The 23809-nt window shown below is 40.6% G+C and overlaps 1 protein-coding gene across 1 annotated transcript in view; it reads right to left on the reverse strand.

The window, feature by feature from the left end:
* Window positions 1–23809, reverse strand: part of DCC (DCC netrin 1 receptor) — a gene marked incomplete at its 5' end in the record, with an annotated part of 1142764 nt that overhangs the window by 96871 nt on the left and 1022084 nt on the right. The window contains 2 exons of the mRNA XM_083355563.1: window positions 5440–5472; window positions 23171–23365. Coding sequence (XP_083211689.1) covers window positions 5440–5472; window positions 23171–23365 — 228 coding nt within the window. The remainder of the gene's footprint in view (window positions 1–5439; window positions 5473–23170; window positions 23366–23809) is intronic.

The following is a 23809-nucleotide window of genomic DNA, read 5'->3' on the forward strand; positions in this document are numbered from 1 at the left end:
ATATAGTAGAAAGTGTGGATTATAAATTAACAGTGGTATTTTTTTGTTTTTACTTAAAAAAATTTCTTATTAGAAAAAAACAGCCTTAAACAAAGTGATACACTGAAATTAAACAATAGTGTTTGGTGGAGTCTACTGTGAAATTCTCTAACCAAAGATGCAGGTGGATTTAAATTTAGCCTGATAAAGTTTCTTAATTAGTTTTAGGCATGGATTAAAATCTGAGTTGGGGAACATAGCTATTTTACATCTCTCCCCCCACTCCCAGATTAGAAACCAGGAGACTGTGAGGGTCCCGCCTTAGGCATGAAAGTCAGCTGGGTGGCTTTGGGTCAATCACCAGGAGGTGGTGAGTTCTAGTTCCACTATAGTCATGGAAACCAGGCTGGGTGACATTGGCATCAGCCAGTCTCTCTCTCTCTCTCTCTCTCTCTCTCTCTCTCTCTCTCTCTCTCTCTCTCTCTCTTTGTCTCCTCCCTCCCTCCCTGGCATGATGGCTGTCTTCCACTATTTGAGGGGCTGTCATGAAGAGGGCATCAACTTTTTCTCTAGGATGGGTAGGCAACCTCGGCTCTTTTATGACCCATGGATGCTGACTCAGGAATTCTGGGAGTTGAAATCCATGAGTCATAAAAGACCCGAGATTGCCTACCTGTACTCTAGGACAACAGAAGGCAGAACAAGAAGTTTGTGGCTGGAAGGATCCAATGTAGAAGTAAGGAGAAATTTTCTGACATTGAGTGCAATTGATCAATGGAATAGCTGGCCTCCTGGCATTGTGGATGCTCCATCACTGGAAGTTTTAGACCGGACAGTCATTTGACTGGGTTTATATAAGGCACCTGTCTTGAGCAGTTGGTTGGATCTGAAAACCCCTGAGGCTATCATTCTAGATTTAGAGGCAGCTTAGAAAATTGGTACAGAGCAGACACATGAAATTGTTTCTGGTAAGGGGACTTTTTAAAGGAAAAATATTGGGCAAATTAAGACAGAATATAAGAATACAGAAAACATAACTGACTGACAGGCATTTTAATTAATTATATTTAGAATTTTTAATTTATTTTTAGTTTTTAATTTAAATTTATTGCACAGATGATTTTAATTTTATTTTTATCTTGATTTCTGTACTTATTATATGTTTTGTTGTTAGCCGCCCTGAGTCCTTCGGGAGATAGGGCGGGATATAAATCCCATCAATAAATAAATAAATAAATAAATTCTGGAATGACCCCCTTCTTTCTCCCTTTTCTTTTATTAGCACTCCAATTATGAGAAGCCAATCCAGAGTTCTCACTCAAGACCCAAATAATGAGGCTCAAATGACCCTATCTGGGCATATTATGCAAAGGTCTAACTCTTTGGAGAAGGTTGTAATGCTAGGAAAGATGGAAAGAAAGCAATGAAGAGGACAACCAGAAGCAGGGTGGATGAAATCCATTGCACCAGCAGTGGTTTACCATTGGAAAATGTGAAGGACCAGGTTTGGGGCAGCTCATCCTATAGAAAATTTGGTCACTACGAATCAATTATGATTGAATGAGACATAATCAATTAAAGTATTGTGAGAAAAGGGGAAAGTGGAAGACCTAATCTCCCTTTTCTGTCTCCTTTCATTCGAAGACCTTGATGGTTTGGGGAAAGTTGTTCTGTCCCTAACGATCTTTGGGTTGGAAAAGTGGTTGTTGTTTTTTGTTTTTTTTTAAAAAAAACCCATATGTTTTCCAATTTTACTTTTTAAATAGCTCGGAATATTTTGAGCGAGTCTATAGTGAGACAGGACGCGGTGGCTCAGTGGGTAAGGACACTGAGCTTGTCGATCAGATGGTCAGCAGTTTGGCGGGTCGAATCCCGAGTGCCGCATAGCAGAGTGAGCGCCTGTTAATCATCCCAGCTTCTGCCAACCTAGCAGTTTGAAAGCACATAAAAATGCAAGTAGAAAAATAGGGACCACTACGGTGGGAAGGTAACAGCGTTCCGTGCGCCTTTGGCGTCTAGTCATGCCAGCCACATGACCATGGAGACGTCCTCGGACAAGCGCTGGTTCTTCGGCTTTGAAATGGAGATGAGCACCAGCCCCTAGAGTCGGAAACGACTAGCACGCATGTGCGGGGGAACCTTTACCTTTACCTTATAGTGAGACAATGGGAAGTTTTCCGTCTTACTTGTATAATTCTGGAAATGGAATTGCAAACTCTAGCAAAAAAAAAAGTTTCTATGGGTTTATTTGGTCTATTCACTGAGATTTCATTTTGGAGAAGTTATATTTGAAGGTATCAAGATTCTTTGCTTCGAATTTGGCTTTTATAATGGGATTCAATATATATTCCTGACTTCCAGGAAACATTTAGCCATAAAATTATACCATTGGGCTTGGGTCAGGTTCAGAAAATGACCCAAGATATGTGTTGTTTTTTTAAAAAAATAATAATAATAATGGTATTTTAATACATATGCAAATCAAGAGAAACTTCTACATAAGGTTCTGAAACACAGACAATGTGTTACAGAGAAGTGAGCTTGTCTTGTCCTGCCACATCAATCAAAAGCTCTATTGTCACCTCTGGGATTGCTGATCATGTGTGCATGAATATAACATTTGTCAAGGTTTTATGCACACTGTTGTTTTGTCAACTGATTTATGGGCTCCATATGGGTCATTGAGCATCAACTTCAAAATTACATTTGTTGGAATCTTAGATTCTTAGATCCAAAGCAAATGTTGGCATTAGTGCACTGGTACTGTACTGTGTAATCTAGAGAGAGAAGGATAGATCTTGGGAGTCAGAATATAAAAGACATTTCTTAGCAGAAAGACCCAGTCTGTTTCTCCCTGTTCATGCTACAGATTTTACTCACGGATAAATACACCTGATGCCACAATGCAGCATTTCCTCAATGTAATATGATTTTGGTGTCCTATGCAGCTTTTGGAAGAATATTTTAACTTTTAGAATATGACTAGGTAAATAAAGGATTATTCTAAGACCTAATTTGCATATTATGAGAATGAATTCAATAAACATCATTTCTCCACACTAGATTCTTCAGCACCTGAAACTAAGCTATGAACTTCATATTACAGTTAGTCCTCGAGGTACGAACCTAAATGGAGCCTGCCCACTAGGTTTTTAAGTCAAAATATTAGTCAAACGAATCAGACTCAATTTTACAAAATTTTAAAACCAAATACATTAATTGAATCAAATGGATCGTTAAATGAATGAAGATCTGACTATTTCCTCCTAATTGTTAATTGCTCACTGCCTGAACCGAGAGGCTTTCCACACTGCTGCCAACCGCCCATCAGCTGTTTCTGGCGCAGCTTTTGGCTTAGGAAATAAATTGCCTCCAAGCAGGCTGCAGAACTCTCTGTTTGCAACTGCTTTTTTTTAAAAAAAAACTATTTGTTATTAGTCTGCTTTAAAAAAAAAACACTTGCCACTAATTAGCTTAAGAGTCTCCAGCCAGCCACCTAGAGCAGAGATGTCAAATTTGCGATGTCACATGACATCGCACAATGTATTGGCATTGTTTTGCCATTGCCAGCAAAGGGGTAGGCACGGCTTCCATGTGATGTGTCTGGCCCGTGGGCTGGCAGTTTGACACCCCTGACCTAGAGGGAGATGGGGGAGGGGTTTACAAAACTGTGGGCTTTCAATAGTAACAGATGGAAGAGACCTTGAGGTCATCTAGTCTAACCCACTGCTCTCACAAGAGAGTATTTCTGATACATGCTAACCAGTCTCTTCTTAAAAGCTTTCAGTGATGGGCACCTACAACTTCTGGAGGAAATTTAAATTTAAAACCTATAAACTACAATAATATATGCTAATCTCCAAACGAAAAGCAAGGAAACAACATTATAGAATGCTTTGTGTGGATGCTGGCTAGCATTTCTACAAGCAAACTTTATCATTGCAAAGTACTGTACTTACAAACACAATAGTTTGCCAAGTACAGTACTTAAAAAGAAGAGCAGTTTCCAAAGTTTGCAAGCACTATAGAGTAACACTTAAAAAAATATTTACACAAGCAATTTTAGTACTCCACTCCCTTGGTGCAGGCTACAAAAATCACTTGTTTGGCCATGTGACCAGGGACACCCCCCACAAAACAACAACAACAACAACAAAACAAAACCCAACCTTTTGCTGGCTTCAAGAAATTGCATTCATAACCTCCAGAAGCTATGAATGCTCCAACACTGGAAGTCTTTAAGAAGAGATTGGACAGCTATTTATCTGAAATGGTATGGGGTTTCCTGCCTCACCAGAAGGTTGGACTAGATGACCTTCAAGGTCCCTTCCAACTTTTATTCTATTATTATTATTATTATTATTATTATTATTATTATTATTATTATTATTATTATTATTATTATTATCATCAACAACAACAGCAACAACCCGAACAGCACAGGCAAGTCACCGAGTTAAAATGGCAGCCATTTGCAGCAGTGACTAAATCCAAGTCACATGGCTACAGACGCCTCTTCTTGGTTGCAATTTAAAATTTCTTATGTAAGTACGCTTTCTGAATAAATTTGTTTTTCATTTCATTTCATTTCATTTATTGGATTTCTATACCGCCCTTCTTTTTTTGTGATAACTTACTGTACCTGGGGAATTAACTGTATGTGATACTTTCTGTAGCTAAATCAGTGGAATCAAATGACTAGGAAAGTCAATTTTCTTTCAGAATCTTAAAAACAGCATCCGAGGGGTTCCCCCCCCCCAGCTAAATGAATTTTAGCTGAACTAAATTTCAGCTAAATGTTAGGGGACCTAAATGCTACTAACTCACATTTCTGGGTTCTTGTGACATGGAACCAAAGCGAAATAAAATAAAATAAAATAAAATGGAAGAAATAACAATAAAAAGAACAAATATTATTTTTCAAAAAAGCCTAACAAAAGTGACCAATACAATGCCTCAAAAAGTTGATTAAAGTTTGCCTTGTTTTATCAAGTAAGGGTTCCCAGATTGAGAGACAAAGAGATTTATTATCTTTCCCCCCCACCCCCAATCACAAGTGTATACATATGTATGAATGCTGGAATGTACCTTACCAAGATGCTTCGGAAATTCAATCTATCATCCACAACAGTATGTATGTTATGGAAATTATGCTGGGCTTAATTATACTTAATGTGAATTATTCAAACCATAGCAGGGAGAGGGGGGAAAACATACAAAGGAGCCTGACATTTTAATTGGTCCTTCAGAACAGACAAAACAATTTCCTCTCCAGGAAATTTACATCTCTCCCATCAAAACAGTTGCCTCATGTGAGCAGAACTTCATTAACAAGATTAATTATCATGCCAGTGCCTGCTCATCAGGTGTGCTAGTCAGGTGAAGAGGTGAACGCAAGGGAGGGAAAGTAAGGATTGGCATTGATTTTAAAAGGAAAAATATATCGAAAGAACATCTTACCTTGATCATTAGCCATTTTGTCAGGATGTTCCACTGCAAAGCAAATACAATATTGTCAGATTTTTGACACTTTCTGGGATGTACATTGACACATCAAGTCAACAATTCTGTTAACCAAGTTTTATTTCAAGATGGTGCCACTTCACACTTTTCCTTGGCAGATTGATGGGCAGAAAAGGCGAGATTTTAGCATTTCTAAGAGTCATTTTGAGGGACTGAAAACACAAGTGTGACTTGGATCATCTGTGACTCATTACTAATGAAGTTAGATGTTGCTTTTCTAAATGGGGGAGTAATCCACATTGTTTTCCTTTTAGATGTGAGGTATCATCTGGAAAGCTTAATTAAATGTGAAAATGAGATGGAAGAGAGATTGTTCCTTTGAATAATTAGACAAAAATCCTCCGGTGTAATAGTTTTGAAAGCTAGTTCTGATTGAAGTAGTTAACATTTTAAGCCCTTTCAAAAAAAAGTGCATCTCACTGGCTTTTCATAATAATTATCAAAAGAAAGATTTAATTACAAATGGTCTAGTTAAATGTCTAAGATTTTTACATATTGCTAGAAGTCCTGAAGTACAACCACAAACTCTTTCTTAAACTGTAGAAGATGACTCAACTGAAGTTCAAAACCTCATAGAATTATTCTAAACAGTATCCGGATTTATGGAACCATCTTCCGGTCGAGCTCCGGATGGCGCCTGACCTCCGCTCCTTCCGGCGCGATCTCAAAACCTACCTTTTCGAACAAGCTGGCCTGGCCTGATGGGATGGTGTTGGGTTTTATTAATGTGTTTTAACCTACTTTTAATGTGTTTTAACTTATTCGTGGGCATTTTGTTTAATCGTTTTTAATTTTTGTATCTTGTTTTTGATATGTATTGCCCTGTTCACCGCCCTGAGTCCTTCGGGAGAAGGGCGGTATACAAATTTAATAAATAAATAAATAAATAAATAAATAAATAAATAAATAAATAAATAAATAAATAATTTTTTCAAAACCCAAAGGTGCTTTTCCAAAAGGCAACTGGACTTTCTTGTTTGTTTGTTTTTTCATGAAAATGTTTTGCTTCTCATCCAGGAAGCTTCTTCAGGTCTGAAGTAGAAAAGCACCTTTGGGACAACCGTGACTTGGATGATTGAGAATCTCTATAGAAATACTGTTTCAAAATAGTAGACAGAAGTAAAAAAGTTTCCCAGGCACTTTGCCTAACAATGCTGTATGGTATCTCTATTTGGCATCCATGTGCCAAAGAAATTTCTGAAAAGCACTATCACTGGCCCTGATTTTCTAATCTTTTTTCTCTTCACTCAGTTCCTATCCAAATCAGAGGACATTTCACATGAACTTCCTAGAGCTAAGTTAACTCATCTTCATGATTCCTCCTACTGTGTCAAACAGACTTCCGAATAGGCCTATCTCCAGCTGGTACAGTGTCAGAGAATGCACAGTCTTTTTGTGCTGAGATAACCCAGGAGTAAACACATTAAACAATGGTCTATATTAAATGGTGGTTTATTTTACACTATCTACAATATCATACACCAGGAACAATATACATATACATGTTAATATAGCAGGCTCCAACACACAGCAGTTACAGCAGGAAACAGAAGAGAGAGAACACAGCAGCAGAGCCTTCCCTTTTGTAAAACGGCTCTTAAAGGGACATAGACCCTGCTGAGTCATTCCCATCATTTCATCATACATCTCACATTATACAAGCTGGTTAGCTGTTAAATTATTACCTTGAGATGCAGAATGTAGTGGCACTGGCAATTATGTGCCTCTTAGAACATAATGTGTTACACTCGAACTGCATTGGTTGCCAGTTTGCTTCTGGGTCCATTTTCTCAATTTGTTTTCATTGCATTTTTTTTTTGAGTTCTACTGAGGAAAGCCTTCAAGATCTAAGTATTTGGAAATTGTTTTTATATTATTAAAGAAAAAACATGCATTATAGTCAGGCAGGGACTATTGAGTTTTTCTTCTTTGTTTTTTCTTTGGGGGGGTTGGCTCAGTTCCGCTTTGGCATTTATAACAATTAACTGCAGTTCCATCTCTCTTTCTCTGTTGAAGTGGCAGCCAGAATCCCAAGTAAGATTTTTTTAAAAAACACTTGGCAGATTTTTTTAAAATTGGCCTAACTGAAGAGTTAGCTGGGATGTAAGAATACTTTGTCTATGAATGCCAATGCCCTGACAATATTTCCAACACTCTCCATTTTCAAATTCTCAGGGCAGGTGCAAAGATGGAGACAGAAGTCCATTTTAGCTTCCTATTTTACAGAAATATCCCTCCTCCATACAACCATTGGATGTAATGAAAGGGAACATATTTGTACCAAGGCAATATAAAAGTATTTCTGACATAATAGGATGTCAAATAGCAGGCTCATGCCCCAGAAATGACACAGTGCAATCCACTAAAATTTGAAACTTGCTTACACCAAATAGACAGAACCTTGGAAGGTTAAAGCTATAACCTAACTCACAGGTCGGCAACCTGCGGCTCCGGAGCCGCATGCGGCTCTTTGAGCCGTCTCTTGCGGCTCCCAGCCGCCCGGTGCGCGCGCACCTCTTCCAACGGGCAGTGGTGCGCGCGCACCTCTCCAAATGGAGAGTGGCACCGCCCATTTGGAGAGGTGCACGCGCACCTCCCCGAATGGGCGGAGGTGCGCGCGCACCTCCCCAAACCTTTGGAGAGGTGCGCGCGTACCTCCGCGCGAATGGGCAGCGGTGCCGCTCTTTCAGGAAGCCCGCCGCGGCCCGTCTGTGAAGCTGCCGAAAGCGGCAGCTTAGCAGACGGGCCCGCGGCAGCTTCCGCAAAGAGCGGCGCCCCTGCCCATTCCGAGAGGTGCGCGCGCACCTCTCCGAACGACCGGAGGTGCGCGCGCACCTCCCCAAACCTTTGGGGAGGTGCGCGCGTACCTCCGCGCGAACGGGCAGCGGTGCCGCTCTTTCAGGAAGCCCGCCGCGGCCCGTCTGTGAAGCTGCCGAAAGCGGCAGCTTAGCAGACGGGCCCGCGGCAGCTTCCGCAAAGAGCGGCGCCCCTGCCCATTCCGAGAGGTGCGTGCGCACCTCTCCGAACGACCGGAGGTGCGCGCGCACCTCCCCAAACCTTTGGGGAGGTGCGCGCGTACCTCCGCGCGAACGGGCAGCGGGCCGCTCTTTCAGGAAGCTGCCGCTTTCGGCAGCTTCCTGAAAGAGCGGCGCCGCTGCCCCTTCGCTTTCGGCAGCTTCCTGAAAGAGCGGCGCCGCTGCCCCTTCGCACGGAGGTACGCGCGCACCTCCCCAAAGGTTTGGGGAGGTGCGCGTGCAACTCCGGTCGTTCGGAGAGGTGCGCGCGCACCTCTCGGAATGGGCAGGGGCGCCGCTCTTTGCGGAAGCTGCCGCAGCCCGTTTGCTAAGCTGCCGAAAGCTGCAGCTTTGCAGACGGGCCGTCGCCATCGGGCAACCGGGAACCGGTTCCATCTCATTTTTTAAAAAATGGCAGCCGCGTGCGTCCGCGCATGCGCAAAAAACCTTTTTGCGCATGCGCGTGCATGGACACACGCACGCGGCTCCCTCTTTTTTTAATTTGTGATGGAACCGGTTCCCAGTGGCTCTTTTTCTTTTTTAGGTTGCCGACCCCTGACCTAACTTAATAAATAACCTTCCAGTATAATATTCAAGTCACCAACGTAGCAATATTCAATTCAAAAAGGTATCCTTAATAGATCTAATTTCTTATTAATAGCTTCATTTATTTTTATTCATTAGCGTAAGTGTAATTTCTTAATAAATCAACTCAAGAATTCATGTCTTCCACAGCAGAAAGACCCCCTTGTACTTAGCACCACATAATTTCCCATCTGATGCTCTCTAAATGTGATAGGACTACAATTCACAGAATTCTAAGATCTTATCTACTTTTGCACCCATGTCTAAATGATGCCAATTTGGTGAAGACTAAGCTAGCATTATATTTAGAGAATGCTGACCTTATATCATCTTCCTATATCATATATATCTGAAAACAAACAAACAATGGGCTTCTAATCAAGATTTCTACCTGAAGTCTTTAAGCAATAAGAAAACTTGATAAAACAAGATTGCCTGCTGCTTCTACCTATCTTCAGAGGAACATGACTAGGATTCCACGGAAACAGGGCCTGCTTCCAATTCTACTTAAAGAAAGATTCATACATGTCAAATAATACTAAAATATGTCCATATAGTATTCATCCCATGTATGTGAAAAAGTTTCTTAATAAGGGTTGGCAGAGAAAGTGTGTTGATTGTAATTTGTCCCTTGGCAAAGCCACCTGTTAAGGACCTTTAATATTCAGTTGCCTTACAGAATCCAGTCTGCAATTAAAATTAATGTGAAAATTGGAAGTGACAGTTTTGAATAAAATTATGCCACAGTTGGAGCAGAAGGGAATAATTCTCATCAGTCTGACTCTTCCCAAATTCCCAATTTTAGATCTAGGTGAAAGCTATCACTGTCTCATGAGGAATGATTTGAAAAAACAAGGGATTTACTTCCTGGCGTGATATGAACATAGGCTACTCTTTTGAACTGATACTTTTAGTTAACTACATTCTTGAATGGAGCCACTCATCTTCCGATGTTCAGTTGCTCATGGAAATGTTGCAACAGAAATGTGTATGCTGAAATGTTATTTCACACTTGGAATATTGTGTCAGATTTGGTCACATGACACAAAAAAGATGCCGAGGCTCTAGAAAGAGTAAAGAGGAGAGCAATTAAGTTGATAAGGGGTCTGGAGGTTAAACCATATGAAGAATGGTTAAGGGAACTAGGTATATCTAGCCTAATGAAGAGGTGTGACATGATAGCTATCTTGCAGTACTTGAGGAGCTGTCACAGAGAAGAGAGGGTCAACTTAATTCTCCAAAGCATCAGAGGGCAGGAGAAGAAGCTCATTAAAGAGAGATCCAATCTGAAACTAAAGAGAAATTTCCTGAAAATAAGAACAATGGAACAATCAATGGAAGAGCTTGTCTACCAGAGCTGTGGGTGCATCATCGTTGAGGTTTTCAAGAAAAGATTGGACAAAGATTGGGAAGTAATAAGATCTCATGCCTTGGGCAGAGGGTTGGACTATAAGACCTCTAATGTCCCTACCACCCTTATGAGTCTATGATTTTAAATCTTTCTGCTATAAACACAGTGGAAGGCTGGAAGTGAAGGTTTGGCTTTTGCACGATTCAGCCTATGGACCATTAACCTGCAAAGTTGTGGCATGTTCTGTCATGTAAGTTCTGTCATTGGGCATGATCTAACAAAATTAAATTCAGTGCTGAAAAAAGTAAGGTTGAACATTTAGGCAAGAAAAACCAAATGCCCAGGTATAGTATAGGTAGTGCCTTGCTCAATAGTAGTAACTATAGTAGACGCCTCCGGGTCTCCGGAATGGGGGGTGGGGTTGCGGATCCCCATGACGATTGGGAATGGCAACAGGTGGTTGCACGGGGGGCCGCATCAATATTTGAGAGCGCGCCCCTGGAAGAAGTGGACAGGATCATGGGGAGGCTGAGTTCCACCACGTGTTTATTAGACCTGTGCCCCTCCGGGCTGGTTTATGCAGCTTGGGAGGGGACACGAGGCTGGCTCCAGGCGGTAATAACTGCTTCTCTGAGAGAGGGTAGCTTCCCTGCCGCCTTGAAGGAGGCAGTGGTGAGGCCCCTCCTCAAGAAGCCTGCCCTGGACCCGGCCATTTTGAACAACTATCGTCCGGTCTCCAACCTTTTTAGCGAAGGTTGTTGAGAGTGTGGTGGCACATCAGCTTCCTCTGTTCCTGGAGGAAGCGGATTATCTGGACCCCTACCAATCGGGCTTTAGGCCCGGGTACAGCACGGAGACGGCATTGGTCGCACTGGTGAATGATCTCTGGCGGGCTCGGGACAGCAGTTGCTCCTCTGTCCTAGTCCTATTAGACCTCTCAGCGGCTTTTGATACCATCGACCATGGTATCCTACTGTGGCGCCTCAGGGGGTTGGGAGTGGGTGGCACTGTTTTACAGTGGTTCTCCTCCTACCTCCTGGGTGGTTTGCAGTTGGTGTTGGCAGTGGGGCAGAGGTCGGCCTCGAGGCCTCTCATTTGTGGAGTCCCTCAGGGGTCGGTCCTCTCGCCCCTTCTGTTCAACATCTATATGAAGGCGCTGGGTGAGATCATTCGTGGTTTTGGGGTGGGGTATCATCAGTACGCTGATGATACCCAGCTTTTTATTTCCACCCCAGATCAACCAGGTGATGCCCTCGACATGATGTCCTGTTGCCTGGAGGCGGTGAGGGTCTGGATGGGGAGGAACAGGCTTCATCTAAATCCTGACAAGACTGATGCATACTGGCATCTCGGGTTGTCCACTCTATTCCATCTTTATCTATAGGGGGTAAGGTGTTACCCCCCGTAGATAGGGCTCGCAACTTGGGTGTCCTCCTTGACTCACAGCTCAGTTTAGAAGATCATATAGGAGCTGTGACCAGGGGGGCTTTTGCCCAGGTTCGCCTGGTGTGCCAATTGCGGCCCTATTTGGACTGAGATGCCCTACGCACAGTCACACATGCGCTGGTGACCTCTCGGATAGACTACTGCAATGTTCTCTACATGGGGCTGCCCTTGAATACCACTCGGAGGCTCCAGCTGGTGCAGAATGCGGCCACGTGAGTTGTGATGGGGGTCTCCCGATACTCCCATGTAACACCTCTGCTCCACGAGCTGCATTGGCTTCCAGTTGTCTTCCGGGTGAGATTCAAGGTGCTGGTGATGACCTATAAAGCCCTAAATGGCATGGGTCCGGATTATTTACGGGAGTACCTTTTGCTGGCGTTAACTTCCCATCGTCCTGTGCGCTCCCATAGAGAGGGCCTCCTCAGGGTACTGTCGGTCAGGGAATGTCGACTGGCGGCCCCCAGGGGGAGAGCATTCTCTGTGGGCACGCCTGCCCTCTGGAATCAGCTCCCGGTTGAGCTCCGGATGGCTCCCGACCTTCACTCTTTCCGCCGCGACCTGAAGATTTGGCTATTTGAACTTGCCAGCCTGGACTGAGAGACTGGGATTTTAGATTTTAAATTTTAAATTTTACATTTTAGAACGTGTTTTATTGTTTAGGGCTACTTGGTTTAATTTATTTTAATTTTTGTATGTTATGAGTTGTATATAGTGTTTTAATTGCCCTGTACACCGCCCCGAGTCCTTCGGGAGAGGGGCGGTATATAAATCCAAATAATAAATAAATAAATAAACTGTGAGAGGGATCTCAGAGTCCTAGTGGACAATCACTTAAATATGAGTCAGCAGTGTGCTGCAGCTGCCAAAAAACAACAACACAGTGGTAGGCTGCATTAACAGAGGGATAGAATCAAGATCGTGTGAAGAGTTAATACCATTTTACAATGCCTTGGTAAGGCCAAAATTGGAATACTGCATCCAGTTTTGGTCACTGTGATGTAAAAAAGATGTTGAGACTTTAGAAAAAGTGCAGAGAAGAGCAACAAAGATGATCAGGGGACTGAAGGCTAAAACATATATGGAACGGTTGCTGAAATTGGGTATGTATACCTTAATGAAGAGAAGGGCGAGGGGTGACATGATAGCAGTTGTCCAATACCTCAGGGGCTGCCACAAAGAAGAGAGAGTCAAGCTATTCTCCAAAGCACCTGAAGGCAGGACAAGAAGTAATGGATGGAAACTAACCAAAGAGAGAAGCAGTCTAGAACTAAGGAGAATTTTTCTGACAGAACAATTAATTGGTGGAACAACCTGCCTCCAGAAGCTTTGCATGTTCTAACACTGGAGGTTTACACGAAGAGATTGGACAGCCATTTGTCTGAAATGATATAGGGTTTCCTGCTTGAGCAGGGGGTTGGACTAGAAGACCTCCAAGGTCCCTTCCAACTTTATTATTATTATTATTATTATTATTATTATTATTATTATTATTATTATTATTATTATTATTATTATTATTATTATTTTGTTATGTGTGTCAAGAATGCCTGGCCTCTTTTTGACTATTGTTACACAAGCACACCTAAACTCTGTCAAATTGTAATTTAGTGACACTGTTACCAATTATGTAACAGTAATTTATGTACCTCCTCAAGGAATAAGTAATTCACATTTCTGAATAGTCCTGGGTTTTCTTGGAAGTCTGGCTGGAATCAGGTAAGGTGGCACAAAAATTATGTTTATTTTTATTTGATTTACATTAATGTATATCACAAATATAAATAGGAACTTAAAGAAGAGGGAGCTAAATATTTAATAGGAAAAAATAATAATTGTTGAATTGTACAAGGTACTTAAAAGTAGTATTGTATATAGACTACATGTACTATATTCAACAAAAATTTACAAGTTATTATTGCAGTCTTCCAAACATTGTACACACACATTTGCATACTGCAGAACTCAGTTATTCTTTTTCTTATGCATCCACGTGAAATTAAATGCCTTATGCTCCATGTCTCTTTAACTCTCTCTGTGGGAGCCTACACATAGTTATTGTCAATTTTCCTTCTATGCAACATCAAACATATTCTTTAGCATTCTAAAAGGAAAAACAATAATCCACTGTTGTATAATCCAGAAGGTAAACCAACTATTAGAAGCTCTTGGCATCATATATAGGGAAGCAGATATATTGGGGAGAAAAATAAATCAGTTTTAATGGGATGATCCTCAATCCTTTTAGGGTTGAAAGACATTACATATTCATGCCAAGGCTTTAAATATATTCTGCACAGGTTTTTAGAAAACAGAATGAAATGAGGATTTGTCCCTTTTCCTTTTTTTAAATGCCTCTCCTGGTTGATCTAATTTTCCTTTCTCTACAGAATTTTGTGATATCTCACATAAATTCCACCAAGGGCATGATTCTGAATTGATTAACTGCTCAGTGCTGATTAGATAACCAGTTCTGTCTATTCCACGATGTCTCATTGCACAGCAGTTATTATGCTTTAATGCTGTGTCACTTGCCTTTTTAGAAGCCTCTAACACCCCTTTTCCCTTCCCTTCTGCGCACAGAAGAAGTAAAATTGGTAGGGCGCAAACATTTAGATCTTGGCTCATTACAACAGAAAGGAAACAAAGGCAGACTTGTTTTGTCAGGAACTGCAAATACTTAAAGAAGAATTCAGAACCCATGAGAGAATAGACTATCTTTTTTAAAAAAAATCCTGTTAAAGAAGCTACCTCTTTCCCAGCTGCTGTCATGTGCATACCTATCCCCTTTAGCTGAAGGGTGCAGACTGACTACTCTGTACTTGAATGGGACATCACTAAGAAATCTCAGCCTGGTTTGGGAAATCAAAAAGAACATCCTGGAAGAAGATAAGGGCAAAATGCTTCCATATTATCGCCAGAGCAACTACATCAGAAGGGTCATGTGGTTCTATTCTATTCTATTCTATTCTATTCTATTCTATTCTATTCTATTCTATTCTATTCTATTCTATTCTATTCTATTCTATTCTATTCTATTCTATTCTATTCTATTCTATTCTCTCTTTATTCCATTCCATTCCATTCCATCCTATCCTATCCTATCCTATCCTATCCTATCCTATCCTATCCTATCCTATCCTATCCTATCCTATCCTGTCCTGTCCTGTCCTGTCCTGTCCTGTCCTGTCCTGTCCTGTCCTGTCCTGTCTTGTCCTGTCCTGTCCTGTCCTGTCCTGTCCTGTCCTGTCCTGTCCTGTCCTGTCTTGTCTTGTCCTATCCTATCCTATTCCATCCCATTCCCTCTTTATTCTATTATATTCTGTTCCATCCCATCCCATCCCATCCCATCCCATCCCATCCCATCCCATCCCATCCCATCCCATCCTATCCTATCCTATCCTATCCTATCCTATCCTATCCTATTGCATTCCATCCCATTCCATCCCATCCCACCATACCCCAACCCAACCCAACCCAAACCACTCCATCAATGACCAGCAAAATTTAAAAGAATGAAAACAGAGTGAAACAAATACATAGAATGATATATTAACAACTGGCAGAATAAACAGCAGAATATAACATTCACTCCTCTATTACTATGAATAGCATTGTTACCCAGGTGATAAATCTGAAACATTAATTAATATAAAACAAAAACTATGCAGGTAGTTTCAACTTACAACCATTCATTTAGTGACTGAAGTTACAAGAGCACTGGAAAAACTGACACAGATCATTTTTCACACTTACAACCATTGCAGCATCTGCATGGTCACATGATCAAAATTCGGATGCTTGACAACTGGCATGTATTTATGATGGTTGCAGCATCCCAGCGTCATGTGGTCACCTTTTGCAAAATTGATGGGAAAGCCAGATTCACTTAACAACCTTGTTACTAACTTAACAACTGTGATTCACTTAACCACTGGGGCAAGAAAGGTCATAAATTGGGGCAAAGTCACTTAACAACTACCTTGCTTAGCAACAGAAATTTTGAGCTCAATTGTCATTGTAAATTGAGGACTACCTGTATATCCCATACTTTATGCAGTAAAGTTTTGACTTGAGGATGTCTTTGAATTGTTGAGCTGATGAAAAGGAACCCTCAAAGCCTGTTCTCTCTCTTTGCAGATGCATTAGAACCCCGTTGATATTTTTTTAGCAAATATGAATCCAACTTGAACAAACTTTCCGAAGTCTGCTGAGGCTACATTATTTATTTTTTTAATTCCATTTATATCCCGCCCTTCTCCGAAGACTCAGGGAGGCTTACAAACCTAGCAGTAGCCTTCATTCTATGTATATGCCTGCTTATTAGGGCTTTCACACACACCCCAAGCGGCATTATTACAAAGTCAGCTTAATTGCCCCCAACAATCTGTGTCCTCATTTTACCTACCTCGGAAGGATGGAAGGCTGAGTCAACCTTGAGCCTGGTGGGATGCGAACCTGCACGAATTGCAGGCAGCTGGTGTTACTTAAGGAGGAATTAGCCCACTGTTCCACCAAGGCTCAATTAAGTGGAAAGCAAACAATGCAAGCTTCACTAACACATCCCTTCTAAATTTCTGTTAATTCATTAAAACTGTTTTTAGGTGGGGAGGCAGTTTCTGATATTCAATTTAATTTTGCAGCAGTTGGTCTTGACACTAAGGAAGATAATCTCATTGAAGATTGAAAGATTTTCTCATGCAAAATAATGCAGAAAAAAGTATTGCTTCGGGCTTGGAAACTGGACACCTGTACTGTGCAATCTATCAAAGGGGTTGTGGATGGTTATGTCAAGGATGAAACTTTGGCAGATACATGCCTCTGCATTTCATCTTGCCTTTAGATTGGGGGGGGGGAATGTTATTTTCAAGTGGGTTAAATGGAGAAACGAAACCTCTTTGATTCAGCTCAAGACCATGAGAGCCTGAAGTCTTGTCAAGGACACCAGAACAGGTGTGGCTTTGAAGCACATGGTTCCCATAACCAAGTGAACTTGTTGATATGAATTACATAAGACATTGAGGGTTTAGCTGGAAAAAAATATTGCTTAAGTCTATGAATTGGTACTGAAACCTCAGACTTAATTTTTCTTCGACAAAACCATGCAGTGTATTTAATAAATAGTAAGATTTTTGGAAACAGAATGAATATGGAGTTTCATTTGGATTGTTGAGCTGGATGTTGACAGGTTATTTCTGATGATGATGTGTTGATATTATCCATTCAATCATGCCAAACCCATGACAATTCTATGGGCCAGGTCTCTCCACATCTTGAGTTTTTCTATGCTCTGGCTGGTGTCAGTGTTGATGGTGTTCAGCCACCAAATTCTTTGGATTATTTCTAATCTCCCCCAAAAACAATTTCATTTGCTCCCAGAGCAGCTCAGATAAATATAGTGAAACTTCATGCAGCTTCAGACACGTGACTATTCCTCACCACTCAACTATCAGTCTGGCTAGCAAGCTGACTCAGCATCCTGTCTCTTGTCAAGTACAAGCAGAGAGGCCTTGGTGTGCTAAGGGCAAATATCCTGCTGCTGAAAATGAATTCAAAGGAAAGTGCTTGATGTGATCTGTTGAAGTTTTAATTAGGTGGACAAATAAAGCACAATAAAAGCTCTTAGGGCAGAAAGAAGAAAACAACTTTGTCTCCTGAAATTAAAGTCACCATTTTAATATTTTTTATTTGGTTTGGGACAAGCCATTTCTACATGGGAGCCCTTAAGGTTATATTGAAACTCCTATTCCCAAACCTCAAACTCAGGAAACTACACAATGGTGGGATTCAGCCGGTTCGCACCACTTCAGCAGAACTGGTAGCTAATTTTTGGTTGCCCATTCCCAGAATGGAGTTCCGGAAGCAGCATCCACACAGAGAACCGGTTGTTCACATATTTGAATCCCACCACTGAAACTATACTATAGGGGAGAGCAATAATGATTCCCCTTTTAGAGATGAAAAAATAGGTTAGTCCTTGGACTATCTTGGACTACACAATGATACCAGGCTGTTTGAATACAGCTAGACAAGGGGATAGTTGCTTAGTGCTGCAAAGAGGCTAAAAAGGAAACACAAGTCCTTAGACAATTTAAACCTTGATAACATTAAGATGTGTTGTCTTCAAGTCCCAGAATTGCCCAGCCTGCATTTCCCCAGAAATTTCATTTTAATGTATGCCAATCAGTGTACGTTCAAAATGACAATAAAGTTCTTCTTCTTCTTCTTCTTCTTCTTCTTCTTCTTCTTCTTCTTCTTCTTCTTCTTCTTCTTCTTCTTCTTCTTCTTCTTCTTCTTCTTCTTCTTCTTCTCCTTCTCCTTCTCCTTCTCCTTCTCCTTCTCCTTCTCCCTGAGGAATTCTGGGACTTAAAGCCCACTCATCTTAAAGTTGCCAAGGTTGAGAAATGTTTAAACTGTGGCCTCTATACTTCTTTTGACACATCGTTACAGTACAATTGCATTGCTGTGGTCAACTTTTCCAGTTTCTGCTTCCTTGCAATGGGGAAAGGCAGCAGAAAGAACACTTATTCTAATTCAAGCTGCAATCCCTCTACCCCAAAGCAGCTTACTCATTTTTCCCCCACACTGACCCTATTCCTCTGTAGTTGTAGGCAGTGCCTTTAGTACGAGGAATGTGAAATGAATAATATTGGTTAATTATAGTTAGGCTCAATCTTCATTTTAGGATATTATATTCCAATTACCACATATATTGATATTTAACATTGTGCTATTTTAGCCTGCAATTGTAAATAATCTTTATGATTACAAAGGGAAGGCATGCTACAGACTCTGTCAGTCAAGAATTTCCACTGGCCGGGTCTATGAAGCAGACCTGTTCTGCCACTGCCAATGCTTTGTGGAATATCTTTCTCTCAGAGATAAGGAAAGGCCCCAGTCTCTTGACTTTCCACAAAGGGGTCAAAACCTGGGTGTGTACGCCTGCTTGGGGGACACAGTGGTTCACACAATCATGGGTCTGCTTGGCTCCATAAGACAACCCTCCCCTGCCCACCTGTATTAACAAGTGCTAACCTCCCCATCTCAGAACTCTTCATCATTTCAAATTTTATAATGTTGTTTTGTATTTTTATTTTTTAAAAAAAATATTCTGTTTTTAATGCTTAACTTTATCAATTAAATTGTACACCACCCAGAGTCCCTCTCTGAGGGAAATATGTGGTTAAGAAGCTTAGAATATAAATAAATAAGTAAATAAGTAAGTAAATGATGATTTTTTTAAAAAAAATCAATCCCCCTTTCCCCCCCCCGCCGAATATAGCTGCCTCCTTTATATAACCTAATGATTGATATTATAGGTTCTTAAAACACAGGCAATTGTGATCAAGCTTCCTTCAGGCTCTGTTTAGCTAGCTCAGGGGTCTTCAAACTTGGCCCTTTTATGACTTTTGGACTTCAACTCCCAGAATTCCTCAGCTAGCATGTCCACAAGTCATAAAAGGGCCACGTTTGAAGACCCCTGAGCTAGATGTTCCAGTCTGGGGGCAAATTTAGCTAAGGAGTATTGGAGAATAAATTGCCTGTCCCTGAAAATGTTGCAAGAAGACATTCCTCAGACTCCTTCATAAAGGGAGTAAAAGCTTCTAACTAAATTGTGAAATGGCTTTTCTTTATAGTTCTGGCTGCCAGAAGACCTCTTCTAATGTCTCTTTTCCTTCCTACTACTTGATGTAGGCAGAATAGGAGGGCTGTTCATGTTTTAGCGGTTGGGCCGATCAATGCTTTACCCGCTAATTCCTTGAAGACAATATTTTCCCCACAATGACCTAGAACGACACTAGGCCATTATAAGGAAAATAAAAGGGGATCCGAGCTGCTTTCTTCAAGTGGAGGAAAGGAAACAAGATGATCTAAAAGAGAGAGAAACCATCAACTGCCAGCTTCCAAAGTTGTTCCTCAGTAAGAAGATCAGTAATAGATCATTATTTTAGTCTAACAAGGGATTGCTGTCCTATAATAGTTCTTTGAACGTCGTCTCTGCTTCATTTATAAGGGTGCAAATCCCATATGTGATGCACTAAAACCACAAAGGGTACCAGTGGGTTTCTTATCTGTGTTTCTGATTCTGTGTGTGCTCATATGTACATTGGCACGCATGGTTTGCATTAATACATGTGATAGAAGTGTAAATTGCATGAGCATATAGGGGGATGTGGTAGGTTTCTCAAGCAGGGATCCCTAAAACCTTTCTTGCAGTCCTACTTGTTATGTCGTGGGCTCTGGTGAGCAGGAATGAAGACACACGGCTGAGTACAGAGAAACTCATTCTTTTATTCAAGCTGGAACTGTACTTAGGCTTGGGCCGCTCCCTGCCCCAATATATAGCCAAGCCCTATGGTAGCAACCAATAAGATTGAACCTGTACTTGTTGCCTGAGGCTGACCAATTGCAGGCCCGGAGACGGCCTGTCTGGGTTGCTGGAGAACCGTTAGTTCTCCAGCAACGCACGAGGTGTGGTACCCAAAAGCCCAGTACATAACACTACTGTATCACCCTCCCACTCTTCCATGGAAGCTTGTTCTGCCTATGGCCACTAGGCACTCTTTAAGAAGAAAAGTCCCCTTCGCATCTTTACTTAGAAGGAAGAGAGTGAAAAATCCCTCTTTTGGTTTTCTTGCCCTTTCTGTAACTTAGCAGAGTGTTTGTGGTGTCAGAGAAGCTAAATTCCCTGGCAGGCTGAGGGTGCTGATTGCAGAAGAAAATACATGTTTTTATTTTATTCTGATTTTCCACTCTTCTCCCAGCTGGGGCAGTTTTGTAACTCAGCTAAAATTATGCTAGAAGGATGTCTTTCCTTGTCCTGAAGCCTACTAGAGAGAGAAGAAAACTTTTCTGTTCCTGACTGTTGGTTCAGAACTTGAATTTTGTAGACTCTGCTGGTCTTTTACTACAATTTAGATTTAGAGGTTTAGATTTGACTGAGTAACTCTTTAATGCCTAGATATTTAGGGATGAGATTGTGTGTGTGAGAGAGAGAGAAAGAGAGAGAGAGAGAGATTTCTTCCATTTACTTGGGTCCAATTCTTGAAGGCTATCCTGTCAAATCCCTAAAGTTTTCTTAGTAAGATTTCAGAAGTTGTTTGTCATTGCTTACTTTCTAGGACTGAAAGGATGTGATTGGCACAGCCCGCCTAACTGGCTTGGTGCCTAAGATGGGACTGGAACTTACTATCTCTCTGGTGTCTTAACCACTTCTCCTCACTATACAGTATATACAAAAATGAGCTATAGGCTCAATGGAATACAATTTTTAAATTAATATCTATAGATAAAATACTGCCCTGAAAATCTATAGTCAGCACACAGGACATAAAGCTTTCTTTTTTTGTAGAGAGCAGGAAAAAATTCTTATATAATATGTTACTAAACTTTGGTGTAGCCATGAAACAATTCAGCTGAACATATTAATTTTTAATATTCCAGACAAAAAAGGATCTCCTCTAACCTGAAAAATTGAATCACAACAAATGAACTAAGCCTAGGTCAAAAACAGCAGTATAACTAGGACAATGCTATTCATTTATTCCTCCGTGGTTTTAATGTGCACCCAACCACTTGATTCTTCCAAGCCATGATTGAGCAATAGTGTCAATATATCATGCATATACAGTATTAGTGTATATGTACCACTGATTGTATATATATTGTATATTGTATACATTGTACAATATCTGTACAATATATACAGTATGATATATAAGATATACAAGATATTGTATTATATCTATATATTGTAAATATATTGTATTGTGTGTGTACACACACATACACATACACATACACATACATATACATATACATATACATATACATATACATATACATATACATATACATATACATATACATATACATACATGCAGGATGAAGCCCTCTTCCACATATTTCCAACCAATTCAGTCCTGAGCTTTCTTTTGCCAATTGAGCCTGCAATATTTGCTGATGTCATAGATCCATCTTCTTTTAGGTGTCCTTTGTGGACGCTTTTTATCAAGTTATTGCCAGTTCTTGCCATCAAGTTCTTCTTGCTATGTGACCAGCCCATTTCCATCTCAATTATTTTACTCTCTTGATGGTATACTTTGATTTCTTCTCTAATCCATGTGTGGGTCTTTTTATCTTGCCTTGTGATGCTGAGCACATCTCTTTCCATGCCTCTTTGCACCACTCATAGCTTTTGTATCAATTGTGAGGTTAGTGTCTATGTTTCACTGGCATATGTTAGAACAGATAGCATACAGAGATGGAAAACTTTTCTCTTCAGGCATAGGGGGAGGTTGTTCTTGAAAATTATGCTTAGCTTGCTGAATGCCTGCCAACCACATTTAACATGCCGTTTAATTTCCTTTATTGAATCATCTTCCACTGAGACCCGTTGGCCAAGGTATATGTAGTGGTCTACTAAGTCTAGTCCTTCTCCAAATATATTTTTAAAATTTCTTTAGTGAATTTATTAAACATAACCTGGTTTATTTTTAAGCCAAATGGTTATTCTGCTTCATGCAGCTCTTGTATGTTTCTTTGTAACTCTTCTGGGTCTTGTGAGAAGAGAACAACATCATCTGCAAATCTTAAGTGATTTAAATAAGCACAATTGATTTTTATTCCATCTTTTGCCCAGTCTAGTTTGTGAAATACTTCTTCAAGTATTCGTATGTATGTATGCATGTATATCAATCTTGAGTATTCTGAACACCTTGCCGGCCCAAATATGGGCCAAATCTTTTTGCCTGTATCAGCCCAAACTCAGGCCATCCACAGGCGGTAGTCGCAACTGCGACAATCATTATTTTGCATAAATTTTTGGATTGCTAACAAAGAATTAAAGGGAGACTGATATAGCTATTTCAAACTTATTTGTTCTCATCAGTCAGCCACACCCTTATGAGATTTGAACCTGGACCCAGGTTCGAATCTCAGAAGGGTGTGGCTGACTGATGAGAACAAATAAGTTTGAAATAGCTATATCAGTCTCCCTTTAATTCTTTGTTAGCAATCCAAAAATGTATATCAGTGTATATATACCAAAAGTGGTATATATAGACTGATGTAATGTATCTATAATACTATTACTCATTGATTTTATCTTGTTATAATCAACTCCACTAAACCCTTTCACAATTTTACCAGTAGAATCCTAAAAGGCCTGGTTTGGGCACTTCTAATGTCAAATATTATTCAAACATGAATAATATTTTACTGACTCCTAAACTTTTTCAATAATGTCAGAACAAAATAAGAAACAAGGCCAAACCTTTCAGAGTCCGGAAGAGAATAGGGTCAGAGAGAGGTCCCACGCCTTTGGCATTTCGAGCTTGTATTCTGAAGTAATATACTGTATCCAGGTTCAGCTCCATAATTTGATGAGTAAGTCGGTCTCCACTGATGGTCTCCATGACCCAATCATCAATGGGGGAATTCTTTTCCAAGGTGTAGAACAGAATGTAAGCTGTAAAATATAGAAGGACATACCATTCTTCTCTATTTACACACATCGTTGCATTTATTAAAGTAGAAATGTCAACACTTGTACAGAGTCATATCTAGCCCTATCTCAATAGTGTGAAAATTTCTCTCCAATTTCAACCGTGTTAGTATTCTTTTACAAGCGTATTGTTTGGAGGTGGTGCCTTGGAGTCAGTTTTAACTTCTGGCAACTGCATGGATTTAGTAACAGTTGTTTCTTTAAGGGGTTCACCATTGCCTATTTTCTAAGGAACAGAGATTAGGACTGTCCTAAAGTCATCATCTGCTTTTATTCCTAAGACAGGACAAGAACTCATTGTGCCCCTGCTTCTTGTTCAGTACCTTTAGCTACTAAACCAAACTGCCTAAGGTATATTATTCAACTTTAATTCACTGAAACTCCTCAAGTCTATACATGTTACTCCTG

Source organism: Vipera ursinii (assembly GCF_947247035.1).
Source record: "Vipera ursinii genome assembly, chromosome: 2".
In the NCBI taxonomy this organism is placed as follows: domain Eukaryota; kingdom Metazoa; phylum Chordata; class Lepidosauria; order Squamata; family Viperidae; genus Vipera; species Vipera ursinii.